Source organism: Strix uralensis, chromosome 11 (assembly GCF_047716275.1).
Source record: "Strix uralensis isolate ZFMK-TIS-50842 chromosome 11, bStrUra1, whole genome shotgun sequence".
NCBI classification, from domain to species: domain Eukaryota; kingdom Metazoa; phylum Chordata; class Aves; order Strigiformes; family Strigidae; genus Strix; species Strix uralensis.
In genome coordinates, this window is record NC_133982.1 from 19,043,764 (window position 1) to 19,057,773 (window position 14,010).

General features: G+C 53.5%; 1 protein-coding gene across 1 annotated transcript; it reads right to left on the minus strand.

Annotated features, from left to right (window-relative positions):
* Positions 1–209: 209 nt before the first annotated feature.
* RHCG (Rh family C glycoprotein) lies at positions 210–9,060 on the minus strand. Its single transcript, XM_074880175.1, has 10 exons — positions 8,788–9,060; positions 5,157–5,343; positions 4,542–4,692; positions 3,639–3,786; positions 3,087–3,253; positions 2,256–2,393; positions 1,763–1,899; positions 1,099–1,223; positions 676–749; positions 210–529 (listed from the first exon to the last, which is right to left on the minus strand). Exons 1-10 carry the CDS (start codon positions 8,996–8,998, stop codon positions 464–466), a joined length of 1,404 nt encoding a protein of 467 aa, XP_074736276.1. The 5' UTR covers positions 8,999–9,060; the 3' UTR covers positions 210–463.
* Between the last annotated feature and the right edge of the window lie 4,950 nt (positions 9,061–14,010).

Genomic DNA, 14,010 nt, shown 5'->3' on the forward strand with positions numbered 1-14,010 from the left:
GTCCTAAGCCAAGTGTCTCCACAGCCTGTGCTGTCCCCGCGCTGCCATCGCTCGTGCATCCACTTCGGCCCCCGGGCACCAGGAGAGTCCCAGCGACTCCACTTTACTCCCAGCAGCCAGAAGTTCCCCCAGCTCTGTGCTGGCGGCGGGAGAGATGGGGTCTGGGCAGCATCCCATCCTGCTCCGCTACTGACACAAGGGAGCACAGGTCTGGAAAGACGAACACGTTTTTATTTTATTCACAACAGCTTTTACAAAAGCAGGAGAGAAGGGCAGAGCCGGGTGCTTCGTCGTCACGGGGAGAAAACGAGACTTCGCCTCCCGTGGAGCTGGGCCCGGGGTCCTGTGCTGGGGGAAGAGGCCGGCGAGGGCAGCCCCGCAGGCGGGATGATGGCGGGCAGCCCCGCCGCCCCCCTGAGGGGGCAGCGCCCTCGGCGGGAGGCGGCGGAGAGCTGCGGGCGGCTCAGGGCGAGGCGGGTTTGTCGGGGTTGTGCATGTGGTACACGTCGCTCTCCTCGTCCTCCGGCACCTGCGCCGCGGCAGAGCCCCCTCAAGCCGCGGGGCGACAGCGCCATCTTGTGCCTCCCGCCCCGCTCCCGCCGCCGGCCGCCACCCCAAACCCCGCCTCAGCGCCCCGGCCCGCGGCCGCGCCGGCCCGCCCGCCCCCCGCCTCACCTCCCAGTAAATGTCGTCCTCAAAGCAGTTCTCGGCGGCGGCGTCGCCCCAGAAGGGCAGCTTCAGGATGGCCCCTGGAAGCAGGCGGGCAGGGCGGTGGGCAGGGGGCCGTGTGGGACGCAGGCAGGGTGCGGATGGCCGGAGTCCACCCATGCCGGCAGCAAAGGGGGCACACACAGCCCTGGCACCCAGCACCCTTTTTCGCCAAACCCATTTGACCTTGCTCTCCCCTTGGTTTCCCCTGCTTCTATGGGCTTTGGGGTGGTCCCGCTGTAGGGTCCACATGTGAGCAAGCCAGGGGCTGCAGCCCTCACAGCACAGGTGGGAAGGACGCATCCAGCCACAGGCAGGAGTACGTGGACGCCTCCATTTCAGCACAGGCTGGACTCGACCCTCCCCTCTCCACGCTCCCCTCTTGCTTACCCACAAGGGTCCCCCCGGCAAAAGCCATCAACAGAGACACCACAATGCCGGCTGCCTGGAACCCTCCTTGGACACTGGGTGTCCGCGTCCGGTACGTGCCAGTGAAGTCAAACGCCTTGATGAACCTGCCGAGGGCAGAAATGGCGAGGATTGCTCCTGGCGGGAGACCTTCCCAGCCTCTGGAGGAGCCCTGTTCCCCTGCTCCCCCAGGGACTCCTCCCTAGCCCCATCCCTCTTCTACCATGGACAAGGAGAGTGTTGCAATTACACAAACCACCCCTCACTTCCTTCTCCTTTGGCCCCTGGCAAAGCTTTACCTAGGAGGAGCCTCAAATACAAATATTTCTTTTGTATTTCAGACCTTCAGCCATACCTGACCCCCGAAACAATGCAGGGATGGAGGGAGGAGCACTTCCCCACCCACCATGCCCCAGGATAATGCCAAGTAGTAGGGTTGTGGCTCACTTTTTGAGACCACCAGAAGTCAGCTGCAAGAGGAGTCGTTTACACTTAAATAAGCCCAACACAGTCAGCGCACCCCATATTTTTGAGGGGAAAGGGGCAACTCTGGACAATTAAAAAGGACTGTTAATTGCTCCTTGCTCCCAGCCCAAGGAGCCCCAGGTAAAATCTGTTCCCAGGGAAGATTTTCAAGCTGTCTTACCCTTCCTTTCCATATACATCTTCCGTGGCTGCAGCTGCAGTGATGGCCCCCACAATGCCCCCAATAAGGCCCGGCATGGCGTGGAGGTTGTGGATGCCACATGTGTCCTGGATGTGCAACCTGGACTCCAAAAAAGGCTGAGGGGAAGGGAGGTAGAGAGAGATCAGGGACATGAGCACATCCCTGAAGAGGATTAGTTCCTTCCACAGAGGACTGGGATAAACAGAGAAGGAAGAGTGATATTGTGTCCCATTAAAGAGCCAAGGGCTTGTAGACAAAGATGTGATCCAAGCTTAAATTAAAATAACAACATATCCTCCAAACACTCTCCTGCTGGGAGACTGAACCTTCCTGAGCATTTTGGGGCAGTAAATGGAGATAGAAGTGCATCCACATAAGGGATGGTGGAAAGCAGGAACCCTCAAAGGGAAGTGAATCCATTTCTGGTCTCCTTAGCAGGACCAGGGCTGCAGACTCCTAGAGCAGCACTCACCGTGAGGTAGACATACCCCACCGTGGACACGATGCCACAGATGAACCCGACAATGAGGGAGCCGTATGGAGTCAGCATCATCTCCGCACTGGTGCCCACGGCCACGCCGCCCGCCAGCGTTGCGTTCTGGATATGGACCTGCAGAAGTAACCACCCTGTCTTGGCATCTCAGGGAGACTGCAATTGCTCAAGGATGGTGTAAATGGCAAAGCGGGAGAATCGGCTCTGAAATATCAGGAAATATCAGGGCCCATTTTCCTGCTTGTTGGTGAAAAACAAGAGAACAGGCAGCCTCTGTCTGTAGCACAGGCACACATAGACTCCCACTCCCCGTACCACACACATTCTTTGCATCCACAAACCTGGGTGGGGAGTTGTGATGAGATGGAAATTGTCTCACCCATGTGTCATGCAAGCTCTGCTGTCACAGAGACATGTCACCCACACACATAACACGTACAAGTCAGCCCCCCGATTGCTCACGAGCTGCCGCGCAGGCCCTGCTCGGCTTGCTGGAGAGCACTGCCAAACATGGCTCTGCAACATGCCCATCAGGAGCTCTCTGGGCAGAACAAGTCCAGTCCCTGATGTGACTTAGGTCCACCACATGCAGGGCAACACCCTGCGCCTCAAGCACTGCAGGACTCACTTCCCGCTTGCTCATTGAATATAGCCTCTGGCTTTCTGCCTGGATGGTGGTTTCACCGTCACGCCCTGAAACCCAGTATTTGTTCAGTAAAGGATAAGTGCCAATCTTCTTGGACCCTCATTATATAATCAACCTCATTATAAGTCCCCTGGGCAGTGCAGGGCTCTCTGCTCCCAGCTTACCATGTCAAGCTTGCCTTTCTTCTGCAGCATGCTGGAGAAGGCCACTGTGGTGAGGACACAAGCGGCCAGCGAGCAGTATGTGTTAATGGCAGCCCGGTGCTGGGCATCCCCGTGCTCAGAAATTGCTGAGTTAAAACTGGGCCAGTACATCCATAGATACAGGGTACCTGGTGGGATGAGGAGGAGGGGACAGAGAAGAGAAAGGGAAAAGAGAGAATACAGGGACTGAAAAAAACTTCTAAAGAAGATCTTTCTGCACAGGGCGAACTTAAATCCTGTAGTCCTGCTGCCCCAGAGCTGCACCCGCCATGATGGGACCAGCATCAGGAGGGGCTGGCAGAGAGGGGGAACCAAAACATGTCCTTGTCTTGCCAGCATCTCAGCTCAGCCACTGATGACGGGAGCTGAGTAGCTCTGAGAGGTGGAAGGCTGGGATACAGAGCTTCTCAGCCCCAGACCCTGGTTTCAGTTTGGTTTTCTCAAAGAGGAACCAGCCCTCTGCAGCTGAGTGGTCCACATGTACGGGCTCCCTTGAGGTGGGGGCTGACTCACCGATCATAGCGAAAAGGTCGGAGTGGTACACGGAGCCCTGCTTGTCCTTACTCTGCTCTAGGTTGGGTCTGTACAGGATGCGTGTCACTGTGAGGCCAAAGTAGGCTCCGAAGGTGTGAATCGTCATGGAACCACCCGCGTCCTTAATCTGCAGCAATGGGAAAACAGAGGTTGGCTTCTGCAATCGCCACTCATTCTGGAGCAGAGGTCTGGTCTGCATCATGCCCAGCTTGTCTGCCCACTTGTCCTTCCAGCCTGTACTCAGTCATGGGAAGAGGTGGACAAAAACACTCTGGTCCTGCTATCTATCCTGTTCACTTGGCCCTGTGCATGGCCGTGGCATTCCTCTTAGCTTCCTTGTGGAAGGCATTAAGGCAGAGGGGAGTTTCTGACCTGTCCCAGTGGCAAGTGGGATGCAGTGATAGCCAGGTTGGCTCCCAAGTGCGCTCAGGTCTTCTGGGAGCTTGTTTGTTTCCCAACCCTTCAAGCCCTCTTGGAGGGCAGGAACCCTGCCTCTGTCAGCAGACATCTTGTCCTCTTTGTTGCTTGATTTCCTTCTACAACACCCATATTCCAGGAGGCAAAACAGATGAGAGGAAATCTCAAGTGTGAAGACAGTGACTGGTTCTTTGGGCTAAGATTCCTCATCTGCCTCGGGACCCACAGCAGAGGGACCCAGTGCTCTTGAATTGCCAGGCTTGTGTGTAAAACCCCAGAAGATCTCCCTTCTCAGGGAATTACCACCTGCTGACTCCCTTCTTCAGAATCTATTTTTTCCGCCTGAATTCTTGCATTTCAAGTGCTTATGAAGACAGTGGCTTGGTGGCCATAGCAAAGGAAGACAATTTGGAGAGATGCAGAGAGGAAGGAGCAGAACCAAGTGGGTGCTGCCTAAAGCCTTACATGAAGCAGGTTGAGGAGGATGTACTCGTTCACCGCAAAGAGCGTGACTTGAAACAAAGTCATGATGAGGAGCTGTATGGGGCTGGTTTTGCCCAGGATGGCCCCAAAGGCAATGCACACAGAGCCCACACAGAAATCAGCATTGATCAGGCTGGAAAAGGGGAAGGAAAATTGTGGTTTAATAAGGAAATACTTCTGTAACTCACCCACCCCCAGCTTTAGAGATCCCACCTGAAGATGAATAGGTGATTAGGAGACAACCCCAGGTTTCCCACTGACCTTCCTCTCATCCTTACATACTGTCCAGGAAAGGTGCTTTCCCCAAAATTATTTAAATAATGTGGATCATATCTGTTCTCAGCACTGGCATCCATGGTGCTAGGCTTGGGACTAAGGGGTGACGCTCATCTCACATTTCCCTTTGAGCAGTACCACCAAATAGCACCGTTGGGTTAGAAGGTGGAAAGCAAGTGAAGGTATGTGGAGGGAAGACAACATTTTAGAGACTTGTTTGCACATAATAGAGGGACAAGTGCTACCAGTTGCTTCGCTCCCATCCCAGCTCTTCCACTGGCCAGTCAAGAGGTGGCATCCCAGAGCCCATCTCCTCCTTACTTCTCCACTCCAATGAGGATCTTCCCGCTCTTGAAAGAGTGGAACCAGCCTTGCATCAGGAGAGCCCACTGGATACCAAAGGCAGCAAGGAGGAAATTGAAACCCACGGCTCCAAATCCGTAACGCTTGAGGAACGTCATGAGGAAGCCAAAGCCCACAAAGATCATCACATGGACGTCCTGGAAAGCTGTGCAGAGGGAAGGGACCATCAGCACTGTGGGGACAGCAGGGCTGTGACTGCCATTGAATTTGGTGGTGAAAGGAAACTAACTGCATCAGTGGCAGTAGGGGGGAAATTCAAGAGAAAATGTGTGTTTGTCCCATGTCCCCACATTTCTAAGTCTGAAAATGGCTCAGATTTCAGAAACTGGCTTTTGGTTAAAAGGCTCAGTCTTGAAAGTAGAAAATCTTTATTAAAAGGTGTGTGCAAGAGAAGACCAGAGACTAAAGGAGTGTACAAAGGAAAACATATTCTATTCACATTGGTTTTTCCCCTTTTGTAAAAAACTCAGAAAATGTCTTGTCAAATGAAGAGCGAAGTTTTGTTAAAAACACATGAATGGTCATTTTGGGTAGGTCCACACAATGGAGGGTCCTGGTGATGTCTCAGAGCAAGAAGAGTACGAGAACAAGGGAAGTTTACAAATACATTTTTAAATGTCACTGAAATCAGTGCCAAAATATCCTTGAGACCAGGTTCCCACCTTGTGAGATTTTGAGTGCTTAAACCAGAGAGACCCAGTTCTTCCCACAAATGCTCAGACCTGCTAACTCGAGCCCCTCAGATGCCCTTCCCCGGGGGAAGCCAAACCTGCGTGAGCCTCTTGAAAGAACTTCTTGGTGCAGTAAACCTGCTGTACTTTTTAATGCTGCACGTTTCTATCAGATAAGCATCACTTTGCAATTAAGTGAGCTGGAACGCTGCATACTTACAAATTGAACCATGCAAACCCTCACACTGGAGGCCACTCTGCCCATGAAAAGAGCAGGAGACCCATGGCTGGGATGCCCCGCTGGGAGACTCCCACCAGCAAACCCACACTATAGAACAGGTAAACACAGCATCGACAGAGCTACGCCAGCAAGTTCTGCATTATGCGACACACAAACCATTACAGCCACTGTAACCAGCAACGTCAGTGCACCTCCGAGGAGGCATAAGCTCAGGCCAAAGGAGGTTCAGTGACAGAGACTCTGCTCTACCCCAAACGTGTGCTGAAGTCCAGCAGCCCTAGACCCGCTCCTGCAGGGACAGTGGGATTCTATCTGCTGCTTCCACTAAGGACTGGGTGAGGATTTGAGTGAGGTGTAGCTCTGCAGAAGCTGTGGCTTTTGTCCTTCAGTGCTTTACAAGATCTTGCAACTTGTTTTAGGACAAGCATTTAGACAGGCCTCAGCAATGTAGTGCAATGTTGCAGAGACAGATTAATCTGCTTGTTTTTAAAAATGCCCCCCATGCCTATGAAATTACTCATAAAAAAAGGGAAGGAGACAAAATCTGCAGCTGGCACTGTTCAGCAGGGGTCACTTCAAATGCACTTCTCCACATGTCCTAAGAACCAGCCTTCCTAACTCCAGTTTTATCATACAATCACACAGATTTTCTCTCTGCAGCTGTATTTATTCTCCCCACCTCTCTTCTCCAGTGTAAGCTGCACAATACACAGCTAGAATTATCTGCTACCATTTGCATTATACATTCCCACTTTCATCCTAAAAGCAGAAATACACAGGTCAGGGTTAAAGCTGCAGACTGTGCGCCCTCTGAAACCACCGAGGATCCCCACTGTGTGTTAGATCCTGTACAAACCCAGGAGGAAGAGCAGGTCTTTCCTCAAACTGCGCCCAGTCTAAAGCCTGTTTCTAACCCTTGCATTTGTTTTCCCTTGGGAAGAATAACGTTGGCATCACTCAGAGGCAGCCCAGGCACTGCCATGCCCTAAAGGTTTTGTGACCCCGCTTTTGCAGGAGAACAATTGCCATCAGGAGGAAGTGTTTGGGCTTTGGGGATGCTACCTGTGCTGAAGAACCTTATTTTTTTTCCCTAGAGACCAGATGAGTCACTTATTAGGGAATATCAATGTGTGATTCAAAATGAGAAGGAATTGTCACACTGTCTGGATCTGGCAATGGGCACCACTGACACAACTGCGCAGAGGGAAGCTTGCCTTCCCAGTCACCTCTGGGCTCGGAGGACCTCTCAGTTTGTCATTCCTATCCCACTGCCATTGAGGACAGGTCCTGTGGACAGATCCTATGGACAGCAGTGGTTGCAGATGCGTTAATACAAATGATCCTCCAATGTTCAACCATCGCACTCTCTTCTGAGCAGCGCTGGATGGACACAGGGATCAAAATGCCAGGTCTTGGCCACCTTGCTGTGTTTGTCCATCTTTGCAGAGAGAGAATATTTCTGATTAGATAATGGAGAAAAGCTGGCTGTTCTTTTGGGCATGTGAGTCCTTCCTCAGGTCTGAAACAGAAATGTAATTCAAAGCTAAACTGAGCTAAGCAGTTGCTCTTAGGTTGATTTAATTGTGCGAATCCATGCAGGCATTTGAGGGGGAATATTTGGCGCTGTGGTAGCAGGGGCGGGATATGAGGACAGAAGACATGTCATGTCCTTAGCTCCTAGAAGCTCTTTCTTGGACCTCTGATGTCCTCCCAGCACAGCAGTGACAAGAGCAGCCCTCGGGCACTGCTGCTGCTTCATGCCAACCCGCGTGGGGTTTGTCCCAAGGGCAACTCTCAAGGGAGAGCCCAGAGCAGCCACGGCTGTACACTAACTCAGAGGCTGGCTGAGCAGCAGGTTTCTGTAAGCAAATCCTTTTCTGAACTAGCTAATCCTCAGCAGCTACAGGTTTGTATAGCTCCTTTGATTTAGCAGGTGTTTTTAATGGAAATGTTCTAAATAGATGCATGACTCAGGCCTGTTGCTTCCTTGGAAACAATTGCCTACAGAAGCAGCCTGCTCTGAACGGCTCACAAAGATGACCAGCCCTGGAGATCAAAGCCAGCCAAAGGCACTGCCTGGCCAAAAGAGCTTTAACCACCTGAATAATCCCCGTGGCAATATGATGCAGCGACCCAAGAGCCCTGGGAACCTGGCAGGTTAGGAGGACTCCGGCATCAAAATGCCGGTAGCTAAAGGGTAATTTACTAGTGAGGGGGAGGACGTAGGAAGGGGAGGAAGATGTCACAGGATCTCGACAGCCGTTCCTCCGTATGCACAGAAAAGCTTGCTCTGATCCAGAGCTGAGGGAGGGGGCAGCAAGCCGAAACTTGCAGGGTGCTGGGAACACGTCAGCCCTATTCCTGGAAAAAAGACGTCACGGTACCCTGCTGACAGAGCCCCAAGAGCACTGGAGGGCCATGAGGCTTTTCTCTTGCTCTTTGGTGTACCCCAAACCAGCCTCAAGGCAAGAACCGGACTTTCCAGCAATTGGTGGAGACATCACCTCTGACAGGGGATGGGATGGGATGGGATGGGATGGGATGGGATGGGATGGGATGGGATGGGATGGGGTGGGGTGGGATGGGATGGGATGGGATGGATGCAATGGGTTGGGTTGGGATGGGATAGACGGGATGGGAACCAGCCAGCAACAGACTAGGCTTCCCAAATACTCACACGGGTATCGGAAGTAGAAATCGTTCTCTATGTCGCTGGTCAGGTTCATCTCTTGCTTCTCTTCCTCCCAGTGTGCATCGGCTTCAGGGCCAAAGCGCACGAAAATCCCAAAGAGGATGATCATGGCCACCTCCCAGAGGAGGCATACGAGTGGGAGACGCCAGCGCATGTATGTGTTCTTTGCCATCCCCTGGTGCCTCGGCCGCTCCATCTGCAGGGATCCCCAGGGGCCTGGCAGACTGTGTGAGCCCACGTCCCCTGCGCCCAGCCAAGGCCAGCGACATATATAGGTCGGAGAGGGCGAGGTGGGGCCCAGGGAGGTGCCTGCGGCAGGATCACATTTCAGAGCAGGGGAGCTTCGGCAGGCTTGCTCCTCTTGCCCTCCCTTCCTCCCTGGGAGGAGGGACAGGTCTCAGCACCTTTCCTGCGAGCTGCTCCAAGCACCTCTGAGCCCTGCCTCCTCGGGGACGAGTAGACATGGAGGCCAGTGTGAGTGGGGAGTGGAGTCTGGGTGTCCTGCCTCCTGCTCTGCCCGGCCCCACACGCCTTCCCTTCCCCTTGCAGGAGCACCCTGACCCCTGCCACACTGAGTGCCCTCCCTCCCTGCACTGAGCACTCCCCTCACCACCCCTCCCTGGCTCTGCAAACACCCTTCCCCAGCTGGCACCGAGGGTGAAGGCAGGGTGCCTCTTGCTCCAGCTCTCCGCTGTCCCCCCCATTTCGCAGGGCACAGCAGCAGCCCCAGGAGGACCTTTGTCCTGGGGTGAGACCGTCCTGCTCCTTGCTTTGCAGTGTGCATCCAGTCAACCGCACCCTGTGAGCCAGGGTGGAGATGAGTGGGGACATTGCCACCCCATGCAGGGCAACTCCCAGAGCCTCTTGGGCAACACCAAACTGTCACCAGTGTCCGTTTTCCTCCTGTGAGCCTATGTCCTGGGTACGGAGTTGGGGGGACACAGCCCTGCTGCAGCAGGGGGCTGCCAACCCCCGAACCAGAGCAGCTGGCTCTCTCTGACCAAGAGGAAATGGGGCTGAGCGCAGGGGCCACACTCCCTTCTGATGACCAGGGGAAGATGAGTTGTGGGTCCTCTGCACATCCCTGCCAAGGCACCCTGAGTCACTGGGTTGGGTTTTTGGAAAAGCAGTCTGTGGGGCAGTCCCAGGAGGAAGAGGAAGATGTATGCTTCAAACCAAATGCCAAGATCCTGCATGCATGCACAGACATGCAATGGCCCTGCCAAGGCTGCCATATATCTATAAAGATGTTCAAGTGACACGTGTCCCATCATTTCCTGGAGTGATTTACCCAGCGCATCCTCCTGCAAGACAAACTGGGCTGGGGCTGTGTGAACCAGGGCAGTACTCTGAGCTGGTGCTGGAGATGGGGCTGGAGACCTCAGCGCTGCAGCCTAAACGCCCCCTCCCCTGGTATGGGGCTTCCTTTAATTAATAAACATAAACACAATACTGCTTTATTCCCATGGTTTTGAACCATGTGTTCTTTCCCCAAAGAGCCAGGCAAGTCCTTCAAACAGATCTCAGCTCCTTCCTCTGCCTGCAGATCTCTGAGATGCCTGTCAGTCTTCAAGAGATGAAAGACTGCAGCCCAGGCAAGCTGCCCAAATTTGCTGATGGCATCTAATTGTGGCCTGCAGGCTGAGCAAGCAGCACTGATTTCTGTGTTGATTAGGCAATAATTTGAGTTTATTATTTTTTCTTGTTTACTTTCTTCTCAAAATGACAGATGGCAGAAAAATGCTGTGGATGGTCTTGAAGAGACTGACGGCCACACAAAATCATTCTCCAACCTCATTTGGGCCCCATGCAGGCAGCAGGGCAGAGGCAGCTTTGGGAAGAGCTGGGGAGATGCAGCTCAGGAGGTCTTCCGTATGGCAGAGGATCCAGACACACCAGGGAGGGTCAGCTGAGAGTAAGACAGCAAGTGAACCCAGACAGCAAGGGAACACCAGACCATGGGAGAGCATCGGGGTGCAGGGTCCTTCCTGCAGCCCTGGGGGAGCACTGGAAGGCCGGGGCTGCAAACCAGCGCTGTGCCTGACTCAGCAAGGGTCCAGACCAGCACCCCTCCCCTCCTGTCCGTGCTGGGGCTGAGGAAAAGAGAATCCCATCTGCCTAGCCCTTAGCCTGCATGAGCAGAGCTTCAGCCAGCTTTGGCTGGACTGGGGCCACTTGGTGGGGACACCTAAAGCAAGTGGATGTTGCTGTTGTCCTGAGGACGGGCACTCCCTCGAGCGATGCTGCTCAGGGTCCACCCACTATATTTTTAGATCTCCCATTACACATGGTTTCTGCAGGGCAGTCTCAGCTGTATGCACCAGGAAAGAAGAGATTTCCAGATAGAGAGAAGCTGAAATCCCTAAACAATACCTGAGCCCTAATCGCTAGGAGCACTGTTGATAGTTGCCTGTTGTCCTGCCAGCTACGTGGTAGGACCAGTCTTCAGCCCTACCCTAAAGCAGCTCTTAGACACCTTGAGAAAGGCAACACAGAGGCACAGAGGAGCATTTTATAACACAAGGGAACTTGCTAAGGTAGCGTAGCCACCAGCAATTATGCTTTGTGGTTTCTCTTTAGCAGAAGAAACCAAACTGCAGAGATTTTCTAATCTGTGGTCTCACTGAAATGGCAGTGTCCCAAGAAAAGCAGCTTGCAAAGCCCTCGCACAGCCCAGGAGGCAGCAGCTCTGTCCCACCCACTGTCCCCAGCCCCTCTCCCCTGCGTCTGGAGGCCGAGGACAAAGCCTAATGGCTTTTCTGCTGGCCTGATAGTCTCACTTTGCTGCACTGCCTTGCGCTGCCCCTCCTTATCAACCTGCAGATCAGCACTTTGCCACTGCAGTTCTATCAGAGCTGGCACGCTCCACTGGCTGCCCGTGTAGTGAGAGCCCATTAAAGGACCAGCTTCTCTCCAGGCTCCTTTGCAGGGCCAGGGTAATGCTGGAAAGGCTGACAGGGCTATGCCAGCACAGGTGCCTGGCAGAGCGCTTCCTACGGTGGGTTAGAGCAAGTCCTTTGCATCCATCCTACAAGGAACCTAACTGCATGGTAGGATGTGTGGGGTAGATTTCGCCATGCCCCAGTCGCAAATATCAAGGTGCTTAAAAGCCCTGTTGGAAACTTCACACTGGTTTGAGCCAGCGCAGTGCCCGCTGGAGGCAACACTTCCCTATGGCACCACTGAATTTGGCCCATCATGTCCAGCACCTGTAAGAGCAGCAAAGATTCCCCAAAAAATCAGTGGGATGATGCTGGGGGAAGAGGGGCAGGTACATTTATCCTTCTGCTCTGGAGACATGGGACTAGGGTTGGCAGTGGTCAGGACTCTTGCGAAGGCTCTGGGTGAGTGTGGTACAGTATTGGTCCCAGCTGGGTCTTTCCCAGTTTCTCACTTTTATGAGCACTATTTGAGAGATGTTAAAACAAAATCTAAAGCACACAGAAATCCCTCCCTCTTGCCTGGAGGCCTTGGGGCAGCTTCACCCTGGAGAGGCGGGAATGGGAGCTCCTTGGGTCACTGTGAACTGTCTCGGCAGATCTTATCACAGCCAATGCTGGGCCAAGGCACTGTGCTGGCTCGGGGAGGTGACTGCAAAGCTGAGGACCCTGGGGATCTGGAGGCACCCAGGGGAGGGCAGAGCTGGAAGCACTGTCTCTACTGTCTGCAGCATGCAGGCACTGGCCTGACAGTCCCTGCCTGCTTACCTTGCCTTTCCCTCCTTTATCTCCTGGAAACTCCAAAGATTCACCAGTGAGGAGAATCTGGTAAAACCAGGCAATACCAGAACTTCTTCAGGGGAGGGCTGTGAGGTATGGGCAATGGGCAGTGATCCTTGCTCCTCGCTGGATTTACCCTGGAGCTCACGCTGGCTTGCCTAGCTCACTGGTGAGCAGAAGGGAAGTGGAACAAATTCTCTTCCATTAAGGCAGGGAACCAAAGAAGTTGCCTCCCTAGGAGGCACCAGTGACTTCCCATGTCATGCTATACCCAGGCCAAAGCAATCTCCGATGACTTTTAACACCCAAGAAGCACACCCAACCCTCCCAGCTGCCCCCTTCCCTTCCTGCAGCTCCCTCGGACTGCCTGGAGATCCACCAAGGACCCCTTTGCCCAGCTTGACTTGTTCTCCAGAATTAGTGGGCAAAGCAGCAGCAGCCACTGACAGTAGCCTTTGGACACGTGGGGTGGAGAGGGCACTGGAGGATGACAATCTGGGGAGGCTCAGAAGCCTTCATGCAGCACAAGTGAGTCTCTGGGCATTGCCCAGCATCAAAGGTGACTCGTTGCTTGTGCAGGTCCTTGAGGAGTGCCCTGAAAGCAAAGCGTCTGAGTCAATCCAAAACAAAACCTTTTTTGGCTGGCTCAGCAGAATGGCAAACAAACTTTCCACTGGGGCGGGACAGAGTGGTGGTATGGTGGGAGATCAAAAAGTTCATTTATGTCTGAGTTTTCTCAGCCCTTTTTTCACCCCTCACCATTAAGTATCTCTCAGAGCAAAATGTTAGAAAAAGGTCAAGCAAGACTTTTTAAAGTTAAAAACCCCCATACCTGGATCAAAGTGCCAACCAAATGTGAGCCCAATTTACAAATGATTTCTCTTGTGCCCTCTCCTTCCTCCCAAGAAACTGCATTTATCAGCAAGTAAATGATTGTCCAGAAAGAACCCAAGGGCTCTGTCTGAGAGAGGAGAAGTCAGTGTCCTTGGGGAGCAGGCAGAGAGGGCGAACATCTCTGCGAGCAGCGCAAGCGCAGGACGGCATGAGAAGCAGAGGCATGAGCGACTATGGCTGTCATGCTGGGAAACACGCAGGTCACCAGGGTTCAGCCAACATCTCTGATGGCTTTCCCAAGAGCTGGATGGGCTTCAAGAGCAAATACACTGGAGTGGGCAGGAAAAGAGCAGGGGCTTGAGCAGCTGATGGCAGTTCCCGTGTCGGGAGCTGCCAGGCTTTGCTGGGAAACTCCCCTGTGCCCTGAGTTTGTTTCTAGTCCCAGGTGGACTGTGATAAGGCAGATTTTGGTCACACTCTGCTAAGTGTCCTCAGCGGGCTGCTGGGACCGATGCCAGTGGCTGGGCAATGGTAGCGGGAGCACGGTGGGGCTGGGTCTTCTTCAGGGCTCTTACAGGAGAGTGATATATTGACAAGCAGCATGAGATGTCTCACAGGATCGAGAGCAACTCCCAGCCAGGAGGAGGGACCCATG